Source organism: Sceloporus undulatus, chromosome 9 (assembly GCF_019175285.1).
Source record: "Sceloporus undulatus isolate JIND9_A2432 ecotype Alabama chromosome 9, SceUnd_v1.1, whole genome shotgun sequence".
NCBI lineage: Eukaryota > Metazoa > Chordata > Lepidosauria > Squamata > Phrynosomatidae > Sceloporus > Sceloporus undulatus.
The window spans coordinates 11,784,970-11,810,375 of NC_056530.1; the positions used below are offsets into that span (position 1 = coordinate 11,784,970).

General features: G+C 43.4%; 1 protein-coding gene across 1 annotated transcript in view; it reads left to right on the forward strand.

The window, feature by feature from the left end:
* Window positions 1–25,406, forward strand: part of CSMD2 (CUB and Sushi multiple domains 2) — a 456,222-nt gene that overhangs the window by 370,765 nt on the left and 60,051 nt on the right. Inside the window, exons 32-42 of the mRNA XM_042440873.1 lie at window positions 998–1,111; window positions 2,050–2,145; window positions 4,686–4,889; window positions 5,753–5,877; window positions 11,677–11,773; window positions 13,591–13,695; window positions 15,648–15,766; window positions 16,581–16,650; window positions 20,986–21,102; window positions 21,487–21,696; window positions 25,127–25,315. Of these exons, the coding sequence (XP_042296807.1) occupies window positions 998–1,111; window positions 2,050–2,145; window positions 4,686–4,889; window positions 5,753–5,877; window positions 11,677–11,773; window positions 13,591–13,695; window positions 15,648–15,766; window positions 16,581–16,650; window positions 20,986–21,102; window positions 21,487–21,696; window positions 25,127–25,315 (1,446 nt within the window). The remainder of the gene's footprint in view (window positions 1–997; window positions 1,112–2,049; window positions 2,146–4,685; window positions 4,890–5,752; window positions 5,878–11,676; window positions 11,774–13,590; window positions 13,696–15,647; window positions 15,767–16,580; window positions 16,651–20,985; window positions 21,103–21,486; window positions 21,697–25,126; window positions 25,316–25,406) is intronic.

Below are 25,406 nucleotides of genomic sequence, written 5' to 3' on the forward strand. Positions count from 1 at the left end.
AAAAAATGATCTAATGATCTCCCTGTTCTTTCTTTTCCCACTCACTTTTTTTTGGGGGGGAGAGAAATTCCACTTGTCGTCCCAGTCATATTTACAGTGAAAACAATAATTTGGAAGGGAGAAAAACTAACTGTATCTAGAGTGCCGCTCCTGGTCTCCATTCGAACATCCACTATTTCTGTACAACCCACACTTCTTTTCAGTGGGATTTCTGATCTCAGAATTTAGTGGCATACAGCCACACTGAAGCCGGCGGACACATGTCACTGTCATTGACTAATATGGGTTTGAGCTCCTTTGTTTTACCCATCCTATAAATTGGGAACTAAGACCTCTGTCTAAATTTCCATGTAGGAAAATATATTTTGTGAGGATGTCTGTGTGAGGATGTCTGTGTGTTTGAATGACAAGCTAGGAGCGCTATAGACGGTATACCATCTTTATAGACGGTATACCATACATGTGTGTTTGTGTGCCTTCAAGTCATCTTGTTGACTTGTGATGACCCCATGATTAATAGTGTCTTCTTCAGAAAGGAACACTCAGAGTTGGCTTTGCCTGATCCTTCCTCTGAAACGTACCCTGGTATTCGTTGGTGAAGTCCCATTCAGGTACAGGTCAGGAATGACCCTGTTCAAATTCCAAAATCAGATAGGATCTGATGCCTTTGGGAAATTTCGGCATTCTGGGGCTTTCTTCAGTCTCAAATTCTGGCCCATAAACCTAATGGCCTGAAAAACTTGCAGACTGGTATCCATACCTCAAAGCGCTTGTCTAGAATTTCACAGGATTTGACTTCCAGTGATTCCTGGAGGCAACTGAACATACTCAGTCCCCAAAGAGATGGAGGTTTGTTGGGGTTAAACTCCGCTCTTGTGGATTTTATAAAAATCATCTGAATACCTTGTGATGTTTAATCTCTCATCCTTCCCCTCTCGGCTCTCGTTCATCTCTTCCTTTAATTATATCTCCTTTTCTTGTTGTGTTTCATTAACAGTGGTGTTTGGTCAGTTTGCCTTCTTCCAGACAGCTCTCCACGACATCATTGAAGTTCACGATGGTCCTAACCAGCATTCCCGTCTCCTTAGTTCTCTTTCTGGTTCTCACACCGGTAAGGATTGGTTGTTTCTTCCTCAGAGACAGGTAGACTTTCAAAGATGAAAGAGGAGTGTCACCTAGGTTTGAGGGCCATAGACAGATCTGAATGAACAACTGGTAGGTTCTATATGCTATTTTCCAGCCATTCTTGGTAGAATATCTTTTCATTTCTGAAATGGCTTGTTGGAAGATAGCAAAGAGAATAGTTTGTGGCTGTCTGATAATCTGAAGACATGTTTCAGAACAACTTACAGATCCACAACAAGGGCTGTCTTCTATCCTTAGTCCTCCCTGTTCTTTAGAAGGAGAGAAAAAATCTGTAGGGTATTGAAAAAGCATACCCTACAGTTGTCCCATGAAGCAAGGACAATCCCAATTACTCCTCTGTCATCAAATGTTATTCTCTGGCAAATTCAGTCAGCCCTCCACATTTGCAGCTTTAGCTTTTGCAGATTGGATTATTCATGCATTTGATTAATATGTCCTTCTATGTAAGCTCTCCAGTGTGACTCTGCCAAACGTTGACTATAGAGTCGTGCTGGAGGACCCAGAGATTCCTAGAGAAAACACTTCTCTAGACATTTGTAGGTATTCCAGCAAGTTTCTATGGTCAGCTTCCAGCAGATGTTCAACACAGAGTTGCACTGGAGGTCCTAGAGACATTTATTTATTTATGAATGAATGAATGAATGAATGAATGATATTTATACCCCGCTCTTCAGTCCTCAAGGCTCTAGCCCTCAAGGCTTTTCTCCCAGGCATATCTTCACAATGTTTTATTTTGCTGCAGGTTTTCTTTTGCCTTTATTTGCCGTTTTGCCAGTGTTATGTCCTCGGTGTTATTACGTGCTGGTTTTATCCTTGTTTCACTGTTTTATATTATAGATATATAGATATATAGATATATAGATATATATATTGTTTTTATTCTTTGTTCCTCTCCTCCCTCAGGTGAATCCTTGCCTCTGGCCACCACCAACCAAATACTGATCAAGTTCAGTGCCAAAGGCCAAGCCACTGCCAAAGGTTTCCATTTTGTCTACCAAGGTAAATGGAGAGCCCTGTCCCTCCTCCCCCAAAATGTGGGCCATGGTTCTATATCGCATCACGTAACTTTATGCATACCTTCTTACATAGCAGAGATGCTCCAGAGCCCTCCGAGTGAATTGCAAAGATATGTCTCATCAAAGAAGTTAAATGACCATTGAGCTCTGCCAGTGCACATTGTGTCTTGATGTGGATCAGTGACCAATATACATCCCAATGCACATCAGTCATTTTGCTACCTGTAGTAATGTCATGGCATCCCCTTGCTGGATATAGACATGGCAAAATTGCACAGATGTAAGCCCAGTTACGTTGATGTAAGTCCCTTACTGAATTCTAGCCATGACCAGTCATGCTAGACTAATTGAAACGGAGGACTTTACTGGGTCGATGGACCTATCCATGTGATATACAATGGTTGACTATGGATAGAACCGTCATCTCCCCTGCCTCCCCTTCATTTCATTTATATCCCACCTTTTCCCTATGACTGGGACTCAAGGAGGCTTACACATTAAAAAAGTTACAGTTTAAAACATACAAGATACATACCGCCTTAAAACTGAGTTAAACTATTAACCATATTTTAAAAAATGCTTTAAAAACATGCAGATTTTAAAAAAATGAAAGTTAAGCAATACAGTTTAAAATAACACAGGTCTTAAAAAGGCTTCATCTCGAAAAGCCTGTCTCAAAAGTCTTTGCCTGCTGATGGAAGGACATGGGTTTTGCATGAAAGAAGCCCTTTGTTAAATGTTCATAAATAGTCCCCTAAATGGATAAATCCTCAGAAAATGTGCAGACACTTTTCAACTCTAACCCAGCAGGGAGGAAACCTTTGAAATGTTTCTTTGTAAGTGAAGATTTACATCTCTAAAGGTAACTGGTCATTTGAGATAATGTTCTTTGACTACTGTCAGCCATGGCGGCGCAACCTTCATCAGAGAACATGCCCTTGTCTAAAGGGGCCTTGTATCTATCACTGTATGTAGATAATGAACAACAGATCGCTTCTGTCCATGTGCAAAGTGCCTTTGTGGCATTCAACCTAGATGCCTCCCATTTATCAGTGAAAACACTGATTTTTTTCAGATGCTTGTGACGGTTCTGCTCTCCAAAAGAAATTCTCTCCCTGCGGTGTTTTTCAAAGCCTTAATTGGGAAGCTCTAATTAACGACAATTCTAGTATATGTGATTTATCCCAGTAGGGAAAACAGACAAAGCCATCAGACGTCGCTTCTCCACAAGGGCTTTGTAATTTTGGATAGCCCCTGGAAATCCTGGGAAGCTTGGAGTAGTTGCAAGCCAGTGTCACCCCAGGAAGGCTCGACCCTGATTCCTTTTGGCGCTTTCTTTTGCCCAAATCAGAGAACCTTTCAATCGACTCTCCTTCTAATTATGGGGGGATTTTTGATAGTAATTGTTAATGATTTAACCGAATCAAAGGCTTTGATGAAGTCAAATAAAGATTGCCTCCTTCCCTCCGGAGGGTTAATTGCAACCTGAGCTGCACAATCGTCCTTGATTGCCTCTTGGAGAGACATAACAACATGAACAGCTCTCTTCCAGCATTTGACCTCCCTAAACACACATCAAATGCCTTTCTCTTTTTGGCTCAGTCCACCTTTAATGGCTAGCCCACGTTTCCCTCTTCAAGCCATGTATGTGAGATGGTGGGTAGCTTAGACACATCAGTATGATTTGGGTGTGGAAGCTTTTAGCAAGCAGGAGTCCAACAGCCAAGCCTAGCAGACCTCTTTCTGGGTTCTATGGGGACAACTATAATTGAACATTGAACCCAAATACCCTAAAGGCACCAGAACCCAGATGATTTTGGAAGGTAAGCAAGATTAGTACTCGGATGGGAGAATGTCATTTAATGCCAGGTGCTGTGGGATATATTTCAGCCTGGCAAAAATATATATCTGGAGTATTCCTTGCCTATGGAAACCCTCTGAAATTCATGGCATCACAAAAGGCCAAGTCCTTAGCCAATGGAATACCTCTGTGCCTACTTGTGTTGGCATGTGCCCATCAAGACCACAACAGGATATAGCCTATAGCGCCTGGGATTTATTGGCAGTCTCCCATTCAAGGACTAACCAGGGCAGACACTGCTTAGCTTCCAAGATCAGATGGGATCTGGTTATTTAGGCCCTACCTATGTTCTCCATACCTACATTAATCTGATTTTGGCACCTCCAGTTATCCTAAGGACTGATCTTCATCTATTATCCTCCTCTATGTGTATGTCTGTGTTCTCTCACCTTTCTCTCATTTTTCCCTTTTTCTCCCTCTGGGAAATTTTCGGGAGAAAGAGCGCTCCTTTCTTTGAGATTTCTTTGGGATCTATGACAGGTGCATTGCTTGACAGAGAGATGCCCTGATCTTATTCTTGTCCAGACTTCATTTCATGCACACCTAAGAGGCCTGCTCAAAAATCCAACAAGTTCTCTGTACACAATTACTGCATCAAGGGTTTGGTTGTCTGAGTTGTATATTCCATGGTGTAACTTTCTCCTTCCCTATGTCTTTTAAAGCGGTTCCGAGAACGAGTGCCACACAATGCAGCTCTGTTCCAGAGCCCCGCTATGGGAGGCGCATCGGCAGCGATTTCTCCGTAGGGGCTGTGATTCGGTTTGAGTGCAGTGCTGGTTATGCCCTCCAGGGATCCCGAAGCATTGAGTGCCTGACCATGCCTGGAGCCCTTGCTCAGTGGAATGCCTCTGTGCCTACTTGTGTTGGTATGTATCCATGGAGCCCACATCAGGAGTGGGAGAACATGTCAATCAATCAATCAATCAATCAATCAATCAATCTTTGTCATAGATCAGCACAGGGGCTGGGAGTAGCTAAACAAGAGCCCATAGCTGAGACTTGTTCTCCTGTTCTAGAGAGTTTTCATTTTTTCATCCTTCTTGTACAAGTTGGCATTTTGTTCTGGCTTGGAGAAGAGTGATGGTGGCAGCTAGTGGCCCCCATGCCGACGAGACAATGAATCCACTCTCCCTTTTTGGTTTGAACTTTAAAGGAGTTACTCAAGGTGCTGAACTCCACCACTCAAAATAGCTCCTTTAAAGTTCAGATTGAGGCCAGTTGCGGATCCATCTGGATTGGGGTGAAAGCAATTCTTCGCAGCTCTGTTAGACCATTAAGCTGCCAGAGGTGTGTGCAAAGGCAAGCAATATCCTTCTGGTTAGCTGGAGATGGAAGAACCATGCTTTTCACCAGCCCTGTGAAACAGGCCAGAGAAACTATTGTTATGTATATAGGGGACGGAAATACACAGAAGCATGGAGCCAGGTTCTGCACCCCAATCTGGAAAAATTTCTGTGCTCCTCATAATAGTAAATTTTGAATGTGCCACAACAACAAACCCACAAAACTCTCCATAATAAAATTAGGACAGCTACATGGTGAAAATTCAGCACATCATGACATAGCATGCAGTTTTGGTTATGGTTTTTTTTTTCCAACTGGAAAGTGATTTGGGGAATTGGGAGCAAGTTTACTGTTGATAAAGGCTAGCAGCCTCCTAGCGATTAGCCGGGAAGGCATCAGCCTACATTGCAATTGATCTGTCAAGAGTCTCGCTTGTCTGTTGCAGTGCCCTGTGGGGGAAATTTAACGGAGCGAAAAGGCACCATTTTATCCCCCGGATTCCCTGAACCCTACCTGAACAGCCTCAACTGTGTTTGGAAAATTACTGTCCCCGAAGGTGCTGGGATACAGGTAAAGCATTCAAGGAACAGATTTTAAAAAAACTTCACCAGGCTGGGGCATTAAAACTAACTCTGGGTCCCACTGTACCTAGATCTGTGTCCAGCAGTTGGAAACATTTAAGCCTGAGATGCAAAGATGTCATGATCAGCTGGAAATCTTGAGAAGGTTGGCTTATCGTAAGCAAAGCCGCATGCTGGAATTCCCTTCCCAGCATCTCATGGGATATTCTTGGTTTACTTCTCTAGCTTGCTGGGAGAGAAGTAAGAATGAGTGCCAGGTTTGGTTGTCTCAGTAAACAAACCACAGGTGGTGTTTCTGTGGTTTGTTTAGGCACTCCCAGTGGTGACAGGTGGCTTCCATAACAGTGGGGCTCTGAGTCCTCTCTCAGTTTTAAAGGAGCTATCCAATAAGTTGAACCCTAGCTATCAAATATGTTTGTCAGCTTAGGGGCTGTGCAGACTTGCAGCTGCCTCCATCTTCACCAGATCAGGGCAACCACACACCGCAGCCCCGATCTGGTTTTTGTGCCCTGGACAGGGAATCATAGCCACCGGCGCCACGGCTTTAGTTCTTTGGTGCTGTGTCATGTGGACTCAGCTGCAGAGGAGCACTGTGTTGCCATGCACCATCTGGTGCAGCATCATGCCAGCCTGGGGGCAGAGTCAGGGTGTGTGTCATATAGATGCCACGCCCTAACTCCACCCCCAGGCTGGCCAAACATGCCAGTGTGCACAGTCTCTTAGCTAACTCCTTTAAGGTTTGGATGAAAACCCAGAGCAGAAAACACAATGCAGTGGGAGCAGTAGTCAGAATTCTGGCATATCTTAACAAGCAAAATCATGATTGTGTTTGTACTCAGGGCTCTACTTTTCCATTCTGGAGGCCACTTTAAAGTGATGGTGTTTCCAAATGAGCCTGCCCATGCTCCACAGTCGCTCAAAGTGGGGCTGGGACAAGTGGGATAGTTTGCCCCACTGCACACAAGGGGTGCGCTGTCTTAGGCTCTGTGCATTGCATTGGTCCCTATCCCTCCCTTTTCACATGGAGCCTGCACATGGATGGATCCTTCTACGAATCAGTATCATGGATCTTAACCTCATATTCTGCCCCAAGCTCCATTAGCACTCTGAAAGGCCCTGTCATGTGCTGTGATTTTCAGAGGCTTCTCTCCAGGTGATCTGTAGTGAGGCGGGTCATGATATTGGAGATCTTCTCTGTTCAGGCACCCTGTTTGTGGAATTGCCTTCCTGGCTTCTTCCTACTTTAATACCTTTTAAGACCATTATATTCTCCAGTGCTTTTGAAGCCTAAATTTTATCATTTTGTCAATTAGTCATTGCTTCCTTTGAGAAGAAACTTAGTAAGGCATTACATCCCTAGTGATGACTAAGGCAAGTCTCGCAGATTGTAATGGAAACTCAGTAAGTCCAGCCCAGCCATGCAACGCCACATTAACTTGTGCATCATGCTAATTTTTGTTCCCAGAAAATAGAAATATATTACAATAACTGCTCTGCTCATATGAGCAAGCAGGAGAGTGAGAGCGAAACGCTTAGCAACCGTAAGTAGATATTTTGCAACTTCCAGAGCTGGCAAGAATCATCCTTTTGTTGGGTGCTAAAGTTTTAATGAACAGATTAGTTTTGTTTGAGGTAACCTTTTTTAAATCACAGAGAGAGAGAGAGAGAGAGAAACACAAAATCATGGCTAATTTTGCTCTGGATTTCTTACGATCTGTTTCTATTATTTTTAGTAACTCCCAGAGGCATGGCAAAAGGAGAAGGAAAAGGGGATTAGCTTGTTTTAGCAAAAAAAGCAAGACTTGTTTAAACCATTGAGATGGTGTTGCAAAGCATTTGGCACTCCTGATTTCAAGGCGAGAATTTATTTCTTAATTTAAGCAGTGGAAGCAAGAACTGGAAAAAAGGAAACCAGGTTTCCATTGAGACGCATCCTTTCTTCTTCTCCTTCTTTTTCTTCTTCTTTTTTTTATCTCTCCTGTAGTTCAGAAACCAGTGCTCAGTGCAAATGTCCTCTGCAAAGCTGCTAATGGGTTTTTGGAACATGTGCAACAAAGCTAAAGGGAGAGCAGGGGGTAGAAATTGAGAGAGTAGTAAAGATATTTAAGGAAGACATCTCTTTATTCACTAAAGCCAATCCACTTCCCTCCCTCTCTTTCCCCCCAATTCCTTCTGAGCAGAGGTTTTTTTACCTTTCTTCCAGAGAACTCAGAGTTCCTTAGAAGCTTATTAAAGGTTCCTGAATGAAAAGATCAGTAGTGACAGATCCGCTGTCTAAAAGATAGCCTGCCTGCTGCCACTGATCTCCCCCCCCCCCCATGGTTCACAGCTGCCAGGAAAGGCTGAGCATTTTCTTGAGCACCGTTTGAACAGGCAGTAGCCCTGTCCAGCAAGCATCCAACACTGGCTGAACACAGGCCCTGGACAGTTCGCCCAGATTAGAAAGGGATGCAGCCAGTTGTGTTAGGTTCATTCCTGGTAAGAACTATCCCAGATTTGCAAAGCTTTTCATCACTGCACCAGAAAGGACTGGAGTTTAAAACATTTTGATTTGGGGAGAAAGCAAGTTGGCAGCTGACAGTTCCGCCAATCCTGGGAGGGTGCTGTGAGATCTAACTCTCACTGGACATGTGCGGACCCCCTCAACCATGTCTGTGGTGTGGAATTACAGTTGTGGTCTCTTTCCTTTCCCTGACAGATATATGGGTCTAAATCAGGGATGGGCAATTGTGTGGGATCCAGGGGGCAACTCCCCCTCCTAGGATAGCAATAGCAATAGCAATAGCAAGTACATTTCTATACCACTTATCAGTGCACTTAAGTGATTTACAATTTGTAAGCTAATTGCCCCCCAACAAGCTGGGTATTCATTTTAGCGACCTCAGAAGGATGCAAGCCTGAGTCAAGCTTGAGTCCTTAGCTGGCATTGAACTTGCAACGAAGTTTGTGAGTGAGTGGCTGCCAGTACAGGCATTTAACCACTGTGCCACCAGGGCTTCCCATAGTGATCTATGGGGATCACCAGGGTTCCTCATAGACTGCACAAGCCAGCCAAAGCATGTCCAACTCCCTCCATTTTCCTCTGTAGTCTTTCTCAAAATGGCAACAGTATGTGATGGGACAGACTGGATGAGGAGCTAACCACAAGGATTCCAGCCATTAAGGTTAATGTGTGCATGCAAGGAAATGCAACATTGACTGAAGTCCGAGATGGTCAAAATGCAGCCCTCCAAATGGTCAAAGTGCAACTCTCCAAATATTAGTATGTAAAGAGATCTTGTAGCACCTTTGAGACTAACTGAAAGAAAGCAGTTGGCAGCATGAGCTTGCGTAGACTTAAGTCTACTTCCACAGATGCATTTGGAGGAAGTAGACTTAAGTCTATTGGAAGCTCATGCTGCCAACTGCTTTTTTCAGTTAGTCTCGAAGGTGCTACAAGATCGCTTTACATACTGATGTTACATACTAACATGACTATACCTTTCAATTCTTCAAAGATTGTTGCACTGCCACTCCCAGCAACCCTAGCCATGTCTGTGGTGTTGAATTACAGTTGTGGACTCTATAGTGATAGGTTGTGGAGTGCTAGAAGTTGCAGTTCAGCAGCAAAGGTTACACTTTTTCAAGGGTCATTCAGCTATGGTGAGGGAAGGCAGACAAAATGTAACACAAAGACTAAGGCCCATTGGGTTGGCCACTGAATCTCATTCAATACAAACGATAGGAGTGTCCCCACACATACACACTTCTGAAATGGTCCATATAACTTTCAGGGGATTTGGAGCAGGCCATTTGGGACACCTCAACCTCATCCCATACCTTCCTACCATCTTCTATGTCTGTTACGTGAAGCCCCATCCTTGAGTCCTTGACATGCTCAGTGGCCAACCCTACATGCAACTGAGATCTGGATGCAGGCCCAGCTCCAGTGGTTGCCCATGCCTTTAGACAGCCACTAATTCCCATTTTTGTAGTGCAGGTGAAGGTTAAACATTGATAAATCAAAGGAGGCAGTGGGAACAAAAGCTTTCTTAGCACCAGAACAGAGGCAGTGTCAGAGGGAGAAGGATTTTATGTAATCAGTGCACTCTCTCGCATTTCCAGTATGAATTATTCATTCCAGAGGCAGCTCTTCCCTCGGTGAATTAATTTATATCCCTGGCAGTAAATACATGCTGATCCCTCCTAAAAACCTGCACATCAGCGTAGAATTAGAACCGTACAGTGTTTATGCCTTTCCAAAAAGGGAGGAAGCTGGGAAATGAGGGAAAGGGAGAAGAGAGTGTAGCTGCGCTCTTGCTCCTGTGTTTCAGAAAATCATTAGTAAGATGATAATTAGGTATAGGCTAGAGAAATCGGTAAAGGCTCCATCCACACAAGGGTCATTAGCATTATGGCAAGACGGACTCTAAAAAGGGTTGTTTTTTCCCCTTTTTCTTTAAAGTTTGTGCTTTAAAGTTGTTAGTCGGAGCAAACCAGGGAGGAAAATGAGTGCCAGATATAATGGTTTATGATCACTCCCCCGACGCTCGTCTTTTCCCTCTGTGGCATTCAGCAGAGAAAGAGAAATTGAACATTGCTGCAGAATGGATTTGTCATCCGGAGGTCTTTTGTAGAACATCCAGGCAAGACACAGCAAAAGGATGATGACTTAAGACACTTGGTATAGTCCTCCAACTCAAATAGGTTGCATTGCTAGGTTGTACCACCTTCAGATGCTGGATGAGAGATGCGCAATACTGCCCTACTCATCTGAAGGCAAACTTCACTATATACAGGATAGAGTTCAGGGTGCAGCTGCTGGAAAGGAGTAAAATAAGGGCATGCCCTCAGATAAATGGACTTGCTATTGCTAAATCAGATTTCTTCTTCCCACATGTAAATTTCCATCAGCCTCCAAGTTTCTAGCATTACAGAGAGTGAGATATTTATTATTGTTGTTGTTGTTGTTATTATTATTATTATTATTATTATTATTATTATTATTATTATTATTATTATTATTAGTCCACCCAATCAACAGCCACCATTAAAACTGAACTTGACACCTTATCACCATACTCACATGTCTTGCATTTATTTGACTATTCATACAGTCTGATGGTAAAGGTTCTTCCTGGGCACCAGTTCACTCTATGCATCTGAGGAAGTACACCAAGTCTACAAAAGCATATGCTACAACTTCTTTCACGCAGTCTCAAAGATGTGAAGTCAAAGGCTTTCATGGCCGGCATCCATAGTTTTTTGTGGGTTTTTTGGACCATGTGGCCTTATTCCAGAGGAGTTTGTTCCTGCCGTTTCGCCAGCATCTGTCACTGGCACCTTCAGAGAATGCCAGCCACAGATGCTGGTGAAACAGCAGGAATAAACTCTTCTGGAACATGGCCACATGGCCCAAAAAACCCACGAAAAACTATAATCTTAGCGGTGCTACAAGATCCCTTTGCATACTGATATTCCAGACGAACACAGCTACGTCTCTGAATTCTGCTCAAATTATAAATTATAGCAATGCTAGGAAATTTGGAGACAGAAGGAAAATTTCATCTGAGAGGGCAGAAGCCTTGTTTTTTATAGGGTGGAAATTGTTGTCCTCTAGTGAATATAGATGTCCACGAATTCCTCAACAGGAGAATCAATGTCGAAATTTTCCCTGAAGGTGGAAAATATCAATGGGACCACCTCAAATCTATTGTTTTGATTTGTTTCTAAACATTTAAAGGGGTGGAATATTTAGTCTGAGCATTGCTATTATGGTTTTGGTTCCATTTGCCTCTCTCCTTCCCAGATTCAAGTGATTAGTTTTGTCACTGAACAGAATTGGGATTCGCTTGAAGTGTTTGACGGTGGGGATAACACTGCCACCATGCTGGGCAGCTTCTCAGGTAAGTGCCAAAACTGATGCAGACAGAGGTATAATCTCCCTGCATGCAATGGAATAAGGATGGTTTTTGTTTGGAAAGGGACAGCAGTTCCTACATCTGGGATGGGGAAATTTAAAATGTGTTGCACATGTCATTTAAAATACGTATAAAATATTGGGGGGTGGGTTGTCTTAAGTGCATGAAAATCTAGGCATTTTATCCAGGGGGGAAGAAATGCAATTTGCTCTGGAGATGCGATTGAATGCATTTAGAAGTGAAACACCAGCTGCATGCATCCTCACTGCAGAAATATTCCAGTTTGACACCACTTTAACTGGCATGGCTCACTGCTATAGCATTCTGGGAATTGTAGTTTGGGGAGACATTTCGCCTTCTCCATTAGAGAGCTCTTGTGCCACAGCAAACTGCAGTTCCCAGAATTCCGTAGCATTGAGCCATGACATTTAAAATAGTATCCGCCTGGATTATTTCTGCAGTGAGGATGCAGCCACTGAGAATCCAAGTGAAGTAGAGTGTGAAAAATGTGTGTGTGTATCTGAGACAGAAAGAGAGAGAGAATGAATTGTGTGGAAAACAATAACCTTTCCTAGTAACATTGATCTGTTGGCATGCTTTTCTTAAGTATAGAACTGTGTCCCCCAAAATGGACTAAGAAACTGAGCAAGCAAGTAGCATACTTAAAAATCCACTGGGGAAAAATTGTAAGCAATCTATCAAAGGAAAGATGTAGAAGTTGGGGAGAGGAAGAGATGGTTAGAGTGCCTTTCTTCTCCAAAGTCTGTTTGTGTTTTTAACATTCATCCAGAGTGTCTTGTGGGCCACTATCTTAAGGAGCGGTGCCTTCTTTTCTCCAGCGCTGCTTTGGCTCCTGAATTTGAATTGACTTTCAGCCCCCTTCCCAAGTCATCATTCAGCTGGCAAAGAGGGGAGAAAACCACAAGAGGTTCCCCAATTATTCTCCTTTGCCTTCCACCTTCCCATGCCTTTTACATCTCCAAATCTTCCTCTTGGTCTGTTAATCTGACAGAATAATGCTTGATGGGATGAAAGAAGCATGTCTCTGTGCTTTGATAAACTACATTTTGAGGGCTCCTCTGCCATCCTCATTGGAGCCAGATCAAAAAGCCAGAGCTGGCCATCTGAAGGGCTGTCTGCTCAGACATGCAGAAGCTTCCTTCACATAACAGGATTTTAGATAACAGATGTCAGGTTTTCCCCTGTGGATTGCCCCCAAACACCAGCAAAATAGCAAGGGATACCCTACAAATCTAGTTCCCCATTGCCCCATTTGAATGAATGAAGTGGACAGCCAAGACAAGTCCAAAAGTAGCAGGGTTTTTTCATAACTCAATAATGTTGAGTTTCTCTAGGCATCGCCATTATCTCAGCTGCAGCACTGAAAATGCATATAAACTTAGAGAAGAGTTTGGGAAAGCTACCTTTTGGACTACAATGCCCAGTATCTTCCAACCAGCATGGCTGGGTGGGGGATACTGGACGTTGTAGTCCAAAAGGTAGCTTTCCCAAACCTGGGAGTAGATTCCTCAAACTATAACTAGGAGTTTTCCAAGCTGTAGCACCCAAAAAGTAATTTTCCCAAGCAGTTGCTTTGAGTGCAAGCCCCTAGTTAGGTCAACCCTCCTTGTTTTATTCATGGGAGATGGGATTCAGCCCCCCAGAATGGATTCTCATCCCCAAGAGAGAGAAAGAAACTTCAGAGAAGATCCCAACTTGGTCTGGATCACTCTGGCGTAACAGAAAAATGCACTCTGGTTACAATGCTTGTGTTTCTGTGTGTGGTTTTCTTGCCCTTTTAGGAACTACGGTCCCTGCATTATTGAACAGCACCTCCAACCAGCTCTATTTGCATTTCTGCTCTGACATCAGTGTCTCTGCTGCAGGATTTCACCTAGAGTATAAAAGTAAGGACACTTCCCTGCTGTGTGGCTTTGGTTGCCAGGAAGGTGGGCGCTGCGATAATGCAATTGGGCTTCTGTGTCAACCTTATTGTAAAAGAATCATGCAGCCCCAGATGTTATGGGTCTACAACTCTGAGCATCCCTAGCCAGCCAGGTGAGAAATACTGGGAGTTGCAGTCCATCTGCATCTGAAAGCCTGCATAGCTCCCACCGGACTGTAAAACTTCTCCAAGCTCCTAGCCCTTGTGATCTCAAGAAAACTGCTAGGAACATGAGATAAGAGAGCACTTTTCTGTGGAAAATAAGTTCCCTGCACAAAGAATACATTTCCTGCACAGAAAACAGGAGACACGGAAAACAAGCCCATGTTGAATTATTAAGCATGTTACTAGATGCTTGAGCTAGTAGTATTTACAGCAGAGATGAGAAATCCTGTGGCTCTCCGGATGTTGCTGGCCTACACTTCCCACCATCCCAATACCATTGGTGACGCTTTCTAGGACTGATGACGGAGTCCAATAACATCTTGGGGAAGGAATAGTTTTCCCATTGTTGGTTTGTCCCCTGGTATATTCTGCCCTAGTGCTACTGAGAGGCTTATTTGGCTAAGGTCACAACATGCCAGAGTTGGATCATGCCACAGGAGCTGAATCTGCCCTTGGCATCTCTGAGGGGGCCTTAAGTCCAAGGCATGCTGCAGGCTTATTAATTTATCTTCATATCCATTACATCTTTCCTGCCATTAAGTCAAAATGGTGCCCATAACTCACCATCTCTCCATTTGATACTCACAACAACCCTGTTAGGCAAAGAGAAAGGAATGAGAGAGAAAGAGATTTAGACTGGCCAGTGATTGTCATGGTTGACTGGAGACATTATTGGGCTTTACCTTCCAGAAACAAGTTCCAAGAAAAGCCCTAAAAGAGAACCTCATTTGAACACCAAAACTCAAGCCCATCTCTCTGGTGGTGAGACATCAGAGTGGTGCCAAATAGCCTTGAACTTTTCAGGAGGTCTTCTCCCCTTTGGGCCAGATTCTGAGATGGCCACACTAGAAACCGATGCCAAAGTACTGCTCTCAAAACTTGGACAAATCAGTAGTCCAGATTTCCTTATCTCCTGATATTAGTCTCCATCCTGATTTTGGCAGAGGAGTTGGTGTGCTTGCAGTTAAGTTGGATACTGGGCACACTAAGCATGTCAGTCTTCTTGCACACAAGGCTGAGCACCTGCACAGTTTTTCTCCTCCTGTGCAAAGTGGTAAGATTTTTGCTGCCTTTCCAACTTAGAGGTCTTGCCTTTATGGGAACAATTTTTGTGCAAAGTGTGGAAAAAATCATGATGGCTGCCATACTTGTGCAATCGGTGACCTTAATCAATAGACCAGTCCGTTCCAAGACTTTTTTCTTCAGTTTGCCCATCCTTCAGTGCTTGATACATCGGTGGGTGTGCTTTGTTTCGCAATGGGAAGCAGCATTAGTTTTATGCAGAGGTGTTTTCTGTGCAAATTAAGCAAACCTCGTTGAAAAGCAAAGCACTCCTTTCATTGTTGTGCGGAAGGCAAGAGCGCTCATGGAAGCCAGTGATTTCTCAAGAGGCTGCCTCTGCATGTTGGGGAAAAAATCTCCCTCATTGGGAAGAATTTTGTGACTGTTCTTCACATTCCCCCCAAGAAATACATGTATCATTTTAGGGCTGTTCCGGACAGTAAGCAAAGTGAGGCAATTGCCTCAAACAAGAGATGTCAGGTGAGGGGAAGAGGCAAAGTATCAGTGAGAAGAATTTCTAGGGCTGCCGTGTTCATCCTATTCCATCTGGGTCATTGAAGTAAGACACTTAGCTGCCATTTTCTACATGGAACTTAAAGAAAACTTCATATTTTCCTTTGCTCTGGCAGCAAAATATATTAGGCCAGCCCTATATGCACTCATTCTCCTCTTCTTTCTTTCTTGCAGCCGTGGGCCTCTCCAGCTGCCCAGAACCCACAGTTCCTAGTAATGGTCTGAAGATCGGGGAGAGATACCTGGTGAACGATGTGGTCTCCTTTCAGTGTGAGCCAGGATATGCGCTCCAGGTACCTAGCATTCCCTGTCCTATGCAATTTGATATGGATCTCTCTTGATGGCAGTGCTTTGTGGTTCCAAACTGTGCATTGAGGATATGGGTGCTGCTTACTTCTGTGATGTGACAGACTTGATGCAAAGAAGAGGGTTGCAATCTGCAATGTGAAGGATATGAAAGAGAGTATATAACTGGGGCTAAGAGAACTAAGGTACATTATGCACATATGTAACCCTGTGAGTTACATATGTTCATAAGTGTGGCTTCCTCATGCGTGTGCTTCTTTAAGGATGGGGTGGGTGAGGTATTTTCTATCTCTTTGTGCCCCCCTCCTCTGTCAAGCCCTAGAATCCACTGCAGTGTCTGCTTAAGGACGGAAAGGAGGGAGGGATTAATTTAGACAATGAAAATGTGGCTGCTCTGGGTTTATGGGGAAGTGAAAAGAAGGTACACTCTATCTGTGAATGTATCCTCATTTCTTTCCCCTTTGGAGCTGAGACCAGCTGCTGCTTCCTCATCTGAATTGCCTCCCCACTGGTAAACAGCAGCAGCAAGGTAATCTCCCAGGCTTTGGCATCTACAAGGGCATGGAAAGGACACAAACTGCATGGACAAAGTTCTGTGCCCTGCCTGCTTGTCATAGGACCTTAGCCTAGGTTGGTTGTGGAACGTGATCTTTGCAGGTCCTTTTTAACAATAAAATAAAAATAGCCTGTCCTTCACCACCTGAGAGTCCTGTGCAGATTGGAACTGATATCAAAGAGACCAAGAAGCAACCAGTTTTGTATTTCCATATTCTAACAGCCTATTTTCCTTGCTTGCTGCAGGGACGTTCGCACATTTCCTGCATGCCAGGGACTGTCCGCCGATGGAACTATCCTCCTCCACTTTGCATTGGTAAGCAATGATGGCCTCCTTGAAACTAAGACACATTCATTAGGAGACACCCTCCCTAGACAGACTAGCATCTCAGGGAAGAGGGTAGGGAGGGCAAAGCTGATTCCTTGCTCACAACTCCATCCAGTGCATCATATCCCTATGATATCACAGGGAATTGGCACCTTAACTGATGTCTTTTGGCCCATAAAGGGCTGGAGGGACGGAGGTATCCATGGATGTTCCAGTCCCATTACATGCATTGATGATTTATTGTGATGTTTGTTGATTGATGTTTATGATTGTAATAAATCTATATATTACATACAGTGGTATTATAAAATGGTATCGTTATATAAAACAGTAAAATCAAGGTTTGCTTTTGGGGATCTATATAGTTTTAGAATAACCATGGATAAAGAATCCATGGGTATGGAGGGCTGACTGTATATACATGCCTTTGTCTGTTGATTTACATGGTGACCCCATGGATTTCATAGGGTTTTCTTAGCTCCATTTCTAACTGGTCCTGTCTGATGGCTGAACAGATAAGCATCTGTTATCCAAAGGTTGTGATCGTTTGACTCTTACCCAGCTTCTCACTTCACAGACCCTCCCTTCCTCATATGTTGAATAAGCATGCTTAAGAAGGCCTGAGTGGGGTTAACCTGGAGTTAAGGAGAGACAGGAGACTGGGATGTAAAGAAGAAAAATAATAACATCTTTCAGCTGAGAAATGTTTGTATTGCTTTCTTCAGAGGGAAGCAATTTGAAAATTGACCTGCGGGGATTTTTAAAAGACAGGTCTCCCAATCTTGCAATTGGCAACTGAAGGATTTGGAGACAGATCTTTCTTTTAAAAAAAAAAATCTCTGCAGGTCAATCTTGAAATAGCTTTGCCCTGAAGAAGGCCAAACAATTTCTCCTCGCCAGAACATACTGGGCTATTTCTGAGAATATAACCTTCCTTTTTAACCTCCTGAATTTCCATCTGTTCTCCCCTTTGTGTTTTATCAGATGCTTCTTGTTGCTAGTGCTTCCGAAGAGTTTTAAAGCACCTGTGTATACTTGTGTATGTGTGTACCTTCAAGTTGCTTGTCAGCTTATGGCAATCCCATGAATTTCATTGCCTTCCTCTGATGTATAGTGTGCAGAATCTGATATTCCTTGGCAGTTTCCCATCCAAGTACTAACCAGGGCTGACTCTGCTTAGATTCCAATTTCAGACAGGATCTGGTAGCTTCAAGTTATATTGTTCTTGTTGGGTTTCTTCAAGTCATTTCTGACTTATGGTGACCCTAAGGAGAACATATCACATCCTACTCTCAAACCACTGCACCATGCTGGCTCTCTTCAAGATATATAGGCCCACATATTTGACACATAAACATGTTTCTCTGCATTCTTCTCAAATCTGCACATGTTATCAGTGGTGAGAAGTCGAAGGCTTCCACTGTCAGCACCCATAGTTTTCTGTGGGTTTTTCAGGCTGTGTGGCCATGTTCTGGAGGAATTTATTCCTGACGTTTCACCTGCAACTATGGCTGGCATCTTCAGAGATCGGTGGCACGGAAGTGTGTGGAGTATATATACCTGTGAGACTCTTGTTTGGGAAGAAGTGGTTTTTCCATGTTAATGCTGGAGTTAGCTTGTGTGTTGTACTGTGTTGAATGGTGCAACTTGGAGGGGTGTTGCATAGAGGACAGATCCCCCGCGCATATCCTCCACACAACGTACCTCCAGGCTGTGCCATTCAACACAGTACAACACACAAGCAAACTCCAGGAATAACATGCAAAAACCACTTCTTCCTAAACATGTGTCCCATAGGTATGTATACTCTATACACTTCCATGCCACCAACATCTGAAGATGCCAGCCATAGTTACAGGTGAAATGTCAGGAACAAACTGTTCCAGGAGGCAGCCACACAGCCCAAAAAAACCACAAATAAATGTCAGTGGTGTCTTTCAAACTCTTGAAATGGGCAGATTTCCACGCCCAAAGTGTGTCCAATCTGCATCCCTTTCTGGGTGGTATGGACTGGGGAAATTGACACCCCCTAAATATAACACCCAGCAGAGGAGGTTTCTCACCCATCCTTAGCAAATGATCAATGTGATTTGACAGCAGGAAATCTTGTCCTAAGGGGTTTATCACTTTACATGTTGCCACCCTTCCCTTGCTCTCCCTTCCCCTTCGTCCTCCCCCTTTTTGCAGAAAGAGTGGAGTTTTAATGCAAAAGCTTTTCAAGTCGCTCATTCCTCCGCCGTCCCCTTGGCTAAACCAAGCGGCTAAAAATCTGCTTGTCTGCAGAGAATGAACAAAATAGAATATCGATCTGCAACCCGATGAATTCCATGATCTCAAAACACCTGAAAACAGCCACCTGCTTTCCCATGCAAAGTGGTTGTTCTTTGTTTTTTTGTCTTTGGGGAGGAAAAAAGGATGCTTAATTTGGTTCATAAATAGGCACTGGAGTCTCAATCTGTTGGCTGCGCATCCTGAATGAAAAATTGCCTTTGACAGTGTTGGATGTGTCTGTGAGTTTGTTTCCCTTCCTCTTTATATCCCTCCTAAACTATACTAAAGACTTACCATTTTTTAAAGAAATCATGTTGAGGAAAGCAGTGACAATCAAGGTTTGCTGAAATATTACCGAGTCCTTGCAAAACCGAGGGAGTGGATTTTTTTCCTCATCCTTTAATCCAGATGTTATCCTTCTTAAATAATTGAGGAGGAGTTCCATTTAAGCAGACATCAAGAAGGTGGGGAGTTGGGAAGTAGCAGAGTCAGCAGAACAAAAAATGCATATAATGAGCCGTTAAATGGAGGGGGATCTGGGCTGTCAGTTTCAACATGGATTAAAAGAGCAAGCCTCCACTTTTTATTTTAGACTGTACAAGCAGGGTCCTACCTAAGGCAGTTTGCTGAAACTATTAGGAGGCAAGCATGATGGGAAGGGATAGGTCCTGAGAGTAGTTACTCAAGACTTCCACTCCCAGTTATAGTGTGAACTTTAAAGAAGCAATGCAATGTGTTGGACACTGTCTCCAAAATAAGTATTCAGAGCCTTGGACAGCTCCTATGCTTCTATTTACTGTATGGAACAGATTCGCCAGCCCACTGGCATGAAACCCAGCTGCCAATGAGCACAGGATTTAGGTCCTCATTCCCACTTACAAAAACAAGTGGTTTGCAATCCGAATCGATGGATCGATTCGACAGGAGAGCATGGTTCCCACTACATTTGCCCCAATCACATTTTTCCCCTGTAAAATAATCTTCTTGTGGTTCACATTCATGAATGAATCAGTTCAAAATGGACCCGCTCCCAGTCAGCCGAACGGCAAATTTAAATCGATTCTGATCCGCATCTGGTTCACATTTGCGCAGAATCAATTCATCCAAAAAGATTTTTTTTAATATATTTACATATTAGTTGTTATATCCTACCTTAAGTTGATTTAGAGGTCTTTCCTCTCCTATGCTCTTCCCTGATAAGAACAACCCCATGAGGAGGGTCAGATGGAGGGAGAGTAGCTGACTCAATTTCATGGTTCAATGGGGGCTTGAATCTGGTTCTCCCACATTCCACTGCAATTGTTACGCCACACTGGCTTTGATGGATTGTGGCTTTATGAGCACAAACCAGACTCACAAATCAAAAGCATGCAGAAAAGGGTATAGATTGAAATGCATATTTTATACACTAAAATAATTTTAGTGTATAAGAGAACTGTTCAAATCTTATCAGATTAGTGCTTGGATAAATTGGCTTTTGGAGCCTCAAAAGAAATATAAAACAAGTTGCTAAATTAAAGAAAGAAAAGGCTGGGAAGCCAAGCTGGCAGATGTTCATAAATGTATCTCAAACTAATGATGGCTGTAACTTGTGGCATATGGTCACAGATCCCTATCCCAAACGGTGCTCCCCAGTGTCTCATTCCTTCAGAGATATGAGAGAAAGATTTCAGAGAGGTGTACTGTCAGGTTTTATTTGCAGTTCTTCCACTTTCGTGGGGTCTTGTGTGTTGTACACTGAGCAAAATCATCCCATATACCCAATGGTATATGGAAGATTTGGTAAGGTTCAGTGTCACAGGACTTCCATTTTCTACTCCTTCCTCAATATCTGGACCTCAGACTTTCATCTTCCAACCTGAGGCCTGATTCCCACTACCTTTTAAACCGGATCGCAAATGATCCTGGTTCCCACTTAGTTCCCATTTAACCAAGTTCCCATTTAACGCACATCTTGATTCCCATTTAACCCACGTCTTTTTGATGCTGATTTTTTTTCTTTTGTTGTTTTTCTTTCTTTGTGACTAATTTGTCCTCCTGTAACCTTAACAGCTCAATGCGGAGGGACCATGGAAGAAATGGAAGGGGTCATTCTCAGCCCTGGCTTCCCAGGCAACTATCCCAGCAACAGTGACTGTACATGGAGGATATCTTTTCCTGTGGGGTTTGGTAAGAAAATGCACTGAGCATCTCCCATCCACACCAGAGTCCTCAACCCCAAGTGGGGAAAACAGCACAACTCAGCCCAAATGGTGGCTGAAAGTAACACAAGATCACTTCGAGTGTGATTAGGGCCCATGGAGGGATCACAGTGCAGTTCCCCATTTCTGATCTAGACAAGATGGTATGGTAGAATCTGCAGTTTCAACCCAAATATTCAAGGAGCTGCCAGACTTTATTCCCCCAATAATTTTGGTACCTTGGACAGTTTTTTACAATTTGTACTAAAGCCTAGAGAAGATTGACTGTTCCACTAAGATGGACTCCACAAGCAGCCACCAGCCAAAGTCTTTTTCTGGTGTTGAAGTGCCTCCTTTTGCCCTTGACCTGCAGGTGCTCACATCCAATTCCTGAACTTCTCCACTGAACCCAACCATGATTATGTTGAAATCCGCAATGGGCCATATGACACCAGCAACATCATCAGCCGCTTCAGTGGGAGTGACCTCCCGGGCTCCCTTTTGTCCACATCGCATGAAACCACCATCTATTTCCACAGCGATCACTCACAGAACAAGCCTGGCTTCAAGGTAGAATATCAAGGTAAGAAGGAGGCAGCAGAGGGAAACCTGTATTGCCTTTGGGGCTTATGGGGAGAGCACTGAACGTGAGAGCCACTGTCTCCTTTTGAAGTAAAACCTTGGGGAATTTAATCCAAATGGCTGTGAAAGGGCTACACAAGATCCTCGCTTAATCCTAATAGCCTAGGATGGTTTGCTGTGCCAATACAGACAATGTGTTTTCCTAGAGGGCCTATGCAGTCTGCTTGGAAATACAATCTAAATTGCATTGCTTGAAGGCTTGAAGGACCCAATGTAACTGAGGAATTCCCTGTTGCAAAGGTCTTCGGTTGAGCTTTCTTGCCCCCAGCTGTTCTCACTCTGTCTCTGAAGTGAAAGCAGCTGAAGATTTGCATCTGTCTTCCAGTTGTTAGCTTTATCATTTCCTATTCCTATAGAATCATCAATGTTTACAGTGCTTTACGTGAGTGCTACGCAAAATAGTGGTCCATGGACCAGGACCAGTCCCTGAGCCATCTGCCGCCGGTCCCTGGAGAGCATTCAGGAAAGAAAGAAGCTATCATAGTCAATGGGCACAGATGTGGTACTAGTCCCTGGCACATTGGGGAGGAAAATATTTACTGGTCCCAAACAACATTAGCTAGCTTAAGAAACACTGCTTTATACAATAACAGATGTACAAACAGTTTTCAGTCTAAAATCTGATGGTAGACAGTGGTGGCTGGTGTCTGATGGCTTAGTCCATTCCAGTTTTTAGCCTGAACTTGAAAGCATCTTTCCAAAATGCTGAACCATGGGAGACATGGTTCAGAACCTTGGATGGTACTTTTAGAGTTCAAACTAAACCTCAGGATGGATTCACCCTTTCAGGATGCTCTGTCCTGGGCTTTTACCATGGAGAGAGTGAAGGAGGAGAAGGAGCACACACACACACACACACCCTTGCAGCCTGCAATATCCTGGGTTTCATATCCAGGGGGGAAAGTCCAGCACAGAGGAGGGGGATGAGTGTGTGCATGCCCTTGCAGCCTGCTGCAGTCTCAGAAGGGGAGAATGAGCATGACTGCAGTGAAACCTGGAGGGCCAGCATGCCACCATTGCCACCCCCCAGAGCCCACCTTACACTGGGTGACACTCGGCATGGGGACGCCACTGGAAACTATACAAATCATTGGTAAAAGTATAAATATGAAGGTTCCTATTTAAAAGAAAACATATGTGTACATAACCTTCAGTTACACACATGCCTATGACCAACAGGATTTTACCCTCTATGGCTGTTACGTTGTATTGTGTTACATTGTGCTGGCTAGGAGTTTTGATGGATGACTCTTTCTCAGTCTGTTTGTAGTCCCCCTCCCCTCTCAAGTTTGCTGCACCATCTGTTACCAAGGCACCAACATATAATTTGTCTGTTAATTCCAAGGTGCCAACATACATTTGTCTATTAATTCAATGTACGAATTACCGCAGAGCGGAATTTGTCATGACAGCATATGTAATTACAAATTAAAATACAACAAAATCAATGCAATCCAATTAAAACACAATCAAAATGAAAAGCTGCAAAAGCATGATTTGCAATAGCAAATGTTAGAAACATCCAAGGCAACAAATATTGAAAGATTTAAAATTATAGCTGTGAAGACAATCATCTTTTAAAAAAAAAAATCTGGCGCAAAGGAAAGTCCCAAGATATTTTGCATGAAATTCTTCTCGGTTATTCTTTTCTTTTCTTCATTACTGATAGGCAAGTATAAAAATATATGTATTGGGGGGGGGGGGGGAATGTGCACAAACATGCTTTAATCAATGGGACAACATGCACATGGGCAAACATGAATGTCAAAATACAGTCGGCCCTTCTTATAAACGGATTTTTTATACACGGATTCAAGCATACACGGTTTGAAAATGTTCCCAAAAAGTATAAATTTCAAATATAAAACCTTGATTTTCCATTTTTTATAAGGGACCCCATTTTGATGGGACTTGAGCATACACAGATTTTGTTATACACGGGGGATCTTGGAACCAAACCCCAGCGTATAACAAGGATCCACTGTATGCACAATTTCAATGAAAGATTGTGCCTTGTGTTAGAAAGAAACACAAGGCTACCTTATACAAAGTCGGAGCTTAAGTGTGTCTCAAAGATGCTCATTTCATTCTCACAATATGCAGTGAATGTATGCAAAGAAATGGGCACTTTATAACATCTGCAGTTGCCATTGCCTTGTTGTGGTTCTTTTAAAGCCAAGTATTGGATGGGTTGCTGGGCTTTTGTGATCAATAACCCTTTTTTTCTGTGCTTGCTGCACATGTATGTTGTGCTAAATAAAGAGGGAAGAGACTAGTTTTTTGCAAAAATAGTTCCAGAGCAATGGGGGGCAGAGAATGATGTGGGGGACATCTTGTCATTTGGGGGCTGGGGGGGGGGGATCTTCACAGCGACTGCCGGCTTTTTGACAAGCATCCAGGTGAGACACCCATTCTCATCAAGGCCCAATTTAAGAAGGGGCTGAAGACGTATTTCTTCGAGCAGGCCTACCCCTGACTCTCGCCCCAGAATACTCTCCCCCCTCTCCCCCCTTCGTCAGCATTGCTGAGCTGGCATGAGTTTTTGTTTTTATTGTATTGTTTTTAATGTATTTTAATTCTATTGATTGTTCCTGTTGTACACCGCCCTGATTTCAAGAAGGGTGGTATAGAAATAAACTATTATTATTATTATTATTATTATTATTATTATTATTATTATTAGTGAATATTGTTTATACAGTGTACCCATGCTATATGCTGGTGCGTTATATGCAGCTTTAATGTTACACAGAAGGTTAAGCTGCCAGAAGTATAATGGCATATGTGCTGTGTTGCGCATAGGGACACTCCCCCATTAAAACAAATGGGGTTAGAGCATGTGCGTTTTCCCCCATGCGCAGGGGGGGTGTTCCGCAATGGATTCCCTACATATGGAGAGGGCCCACTGTACTTCTAATCTGTGTAGCCCAGCACTGGGTGTTGATGGCTCTCCAGAGGTTCAGAGACATGTGCTTCCCAATCCTATTAGGAGAAGCTAGAGAATGAACTTTTCACCCAACACACACAAGATACCCAACACACACAAGACATGAGCTCTTACTTGGGTGCTGCCATTTTCCCCCAGTGACAGAATGGAACACATGAGGCTTAAGCTGAATACAACCATTTGCACATCCTACCTAATGTCATCTACATTTAACCTATAGCAACTGTTTGAGGTCTCATATTTGATAAATGAGATCATATCATATCACTTGCTACCTGATCCTTTCAAACTGAGAGACTGAAACCAGGGCCTTCTGCATGTGGTTCACCTTGACTCTTAGCCATACCAAGGCAGTAATAAGTAAGGTGAAGATGTTCTTAAGAGATTCTTAACTTTAAATTTACTACCCCTCTTTGATTTGCAGCCTATGAGCTCCAGGAGTGTCCTGACCCCGAACCCTTCGCCAACGGCATTGTCAGAGGAGCCGGTTACAGCGTGGGCCAATCCATTTCCTTTGAGTGCCTCCATGGTTATCAGCTTGTTGGACATCCAGTCCTGACCTGCCAACATGGAACCAATAGGAACTGGGACTACCCATTGCCCAGGTGTGAAGGTATGGCTTTATTGAGTCACCTTTCAGGATGCTGCTTGGTGGAAGGAAGGAAGGAAGGAAGGAAGGAAGGAAGGAAGGAAGGAAGGAAGGA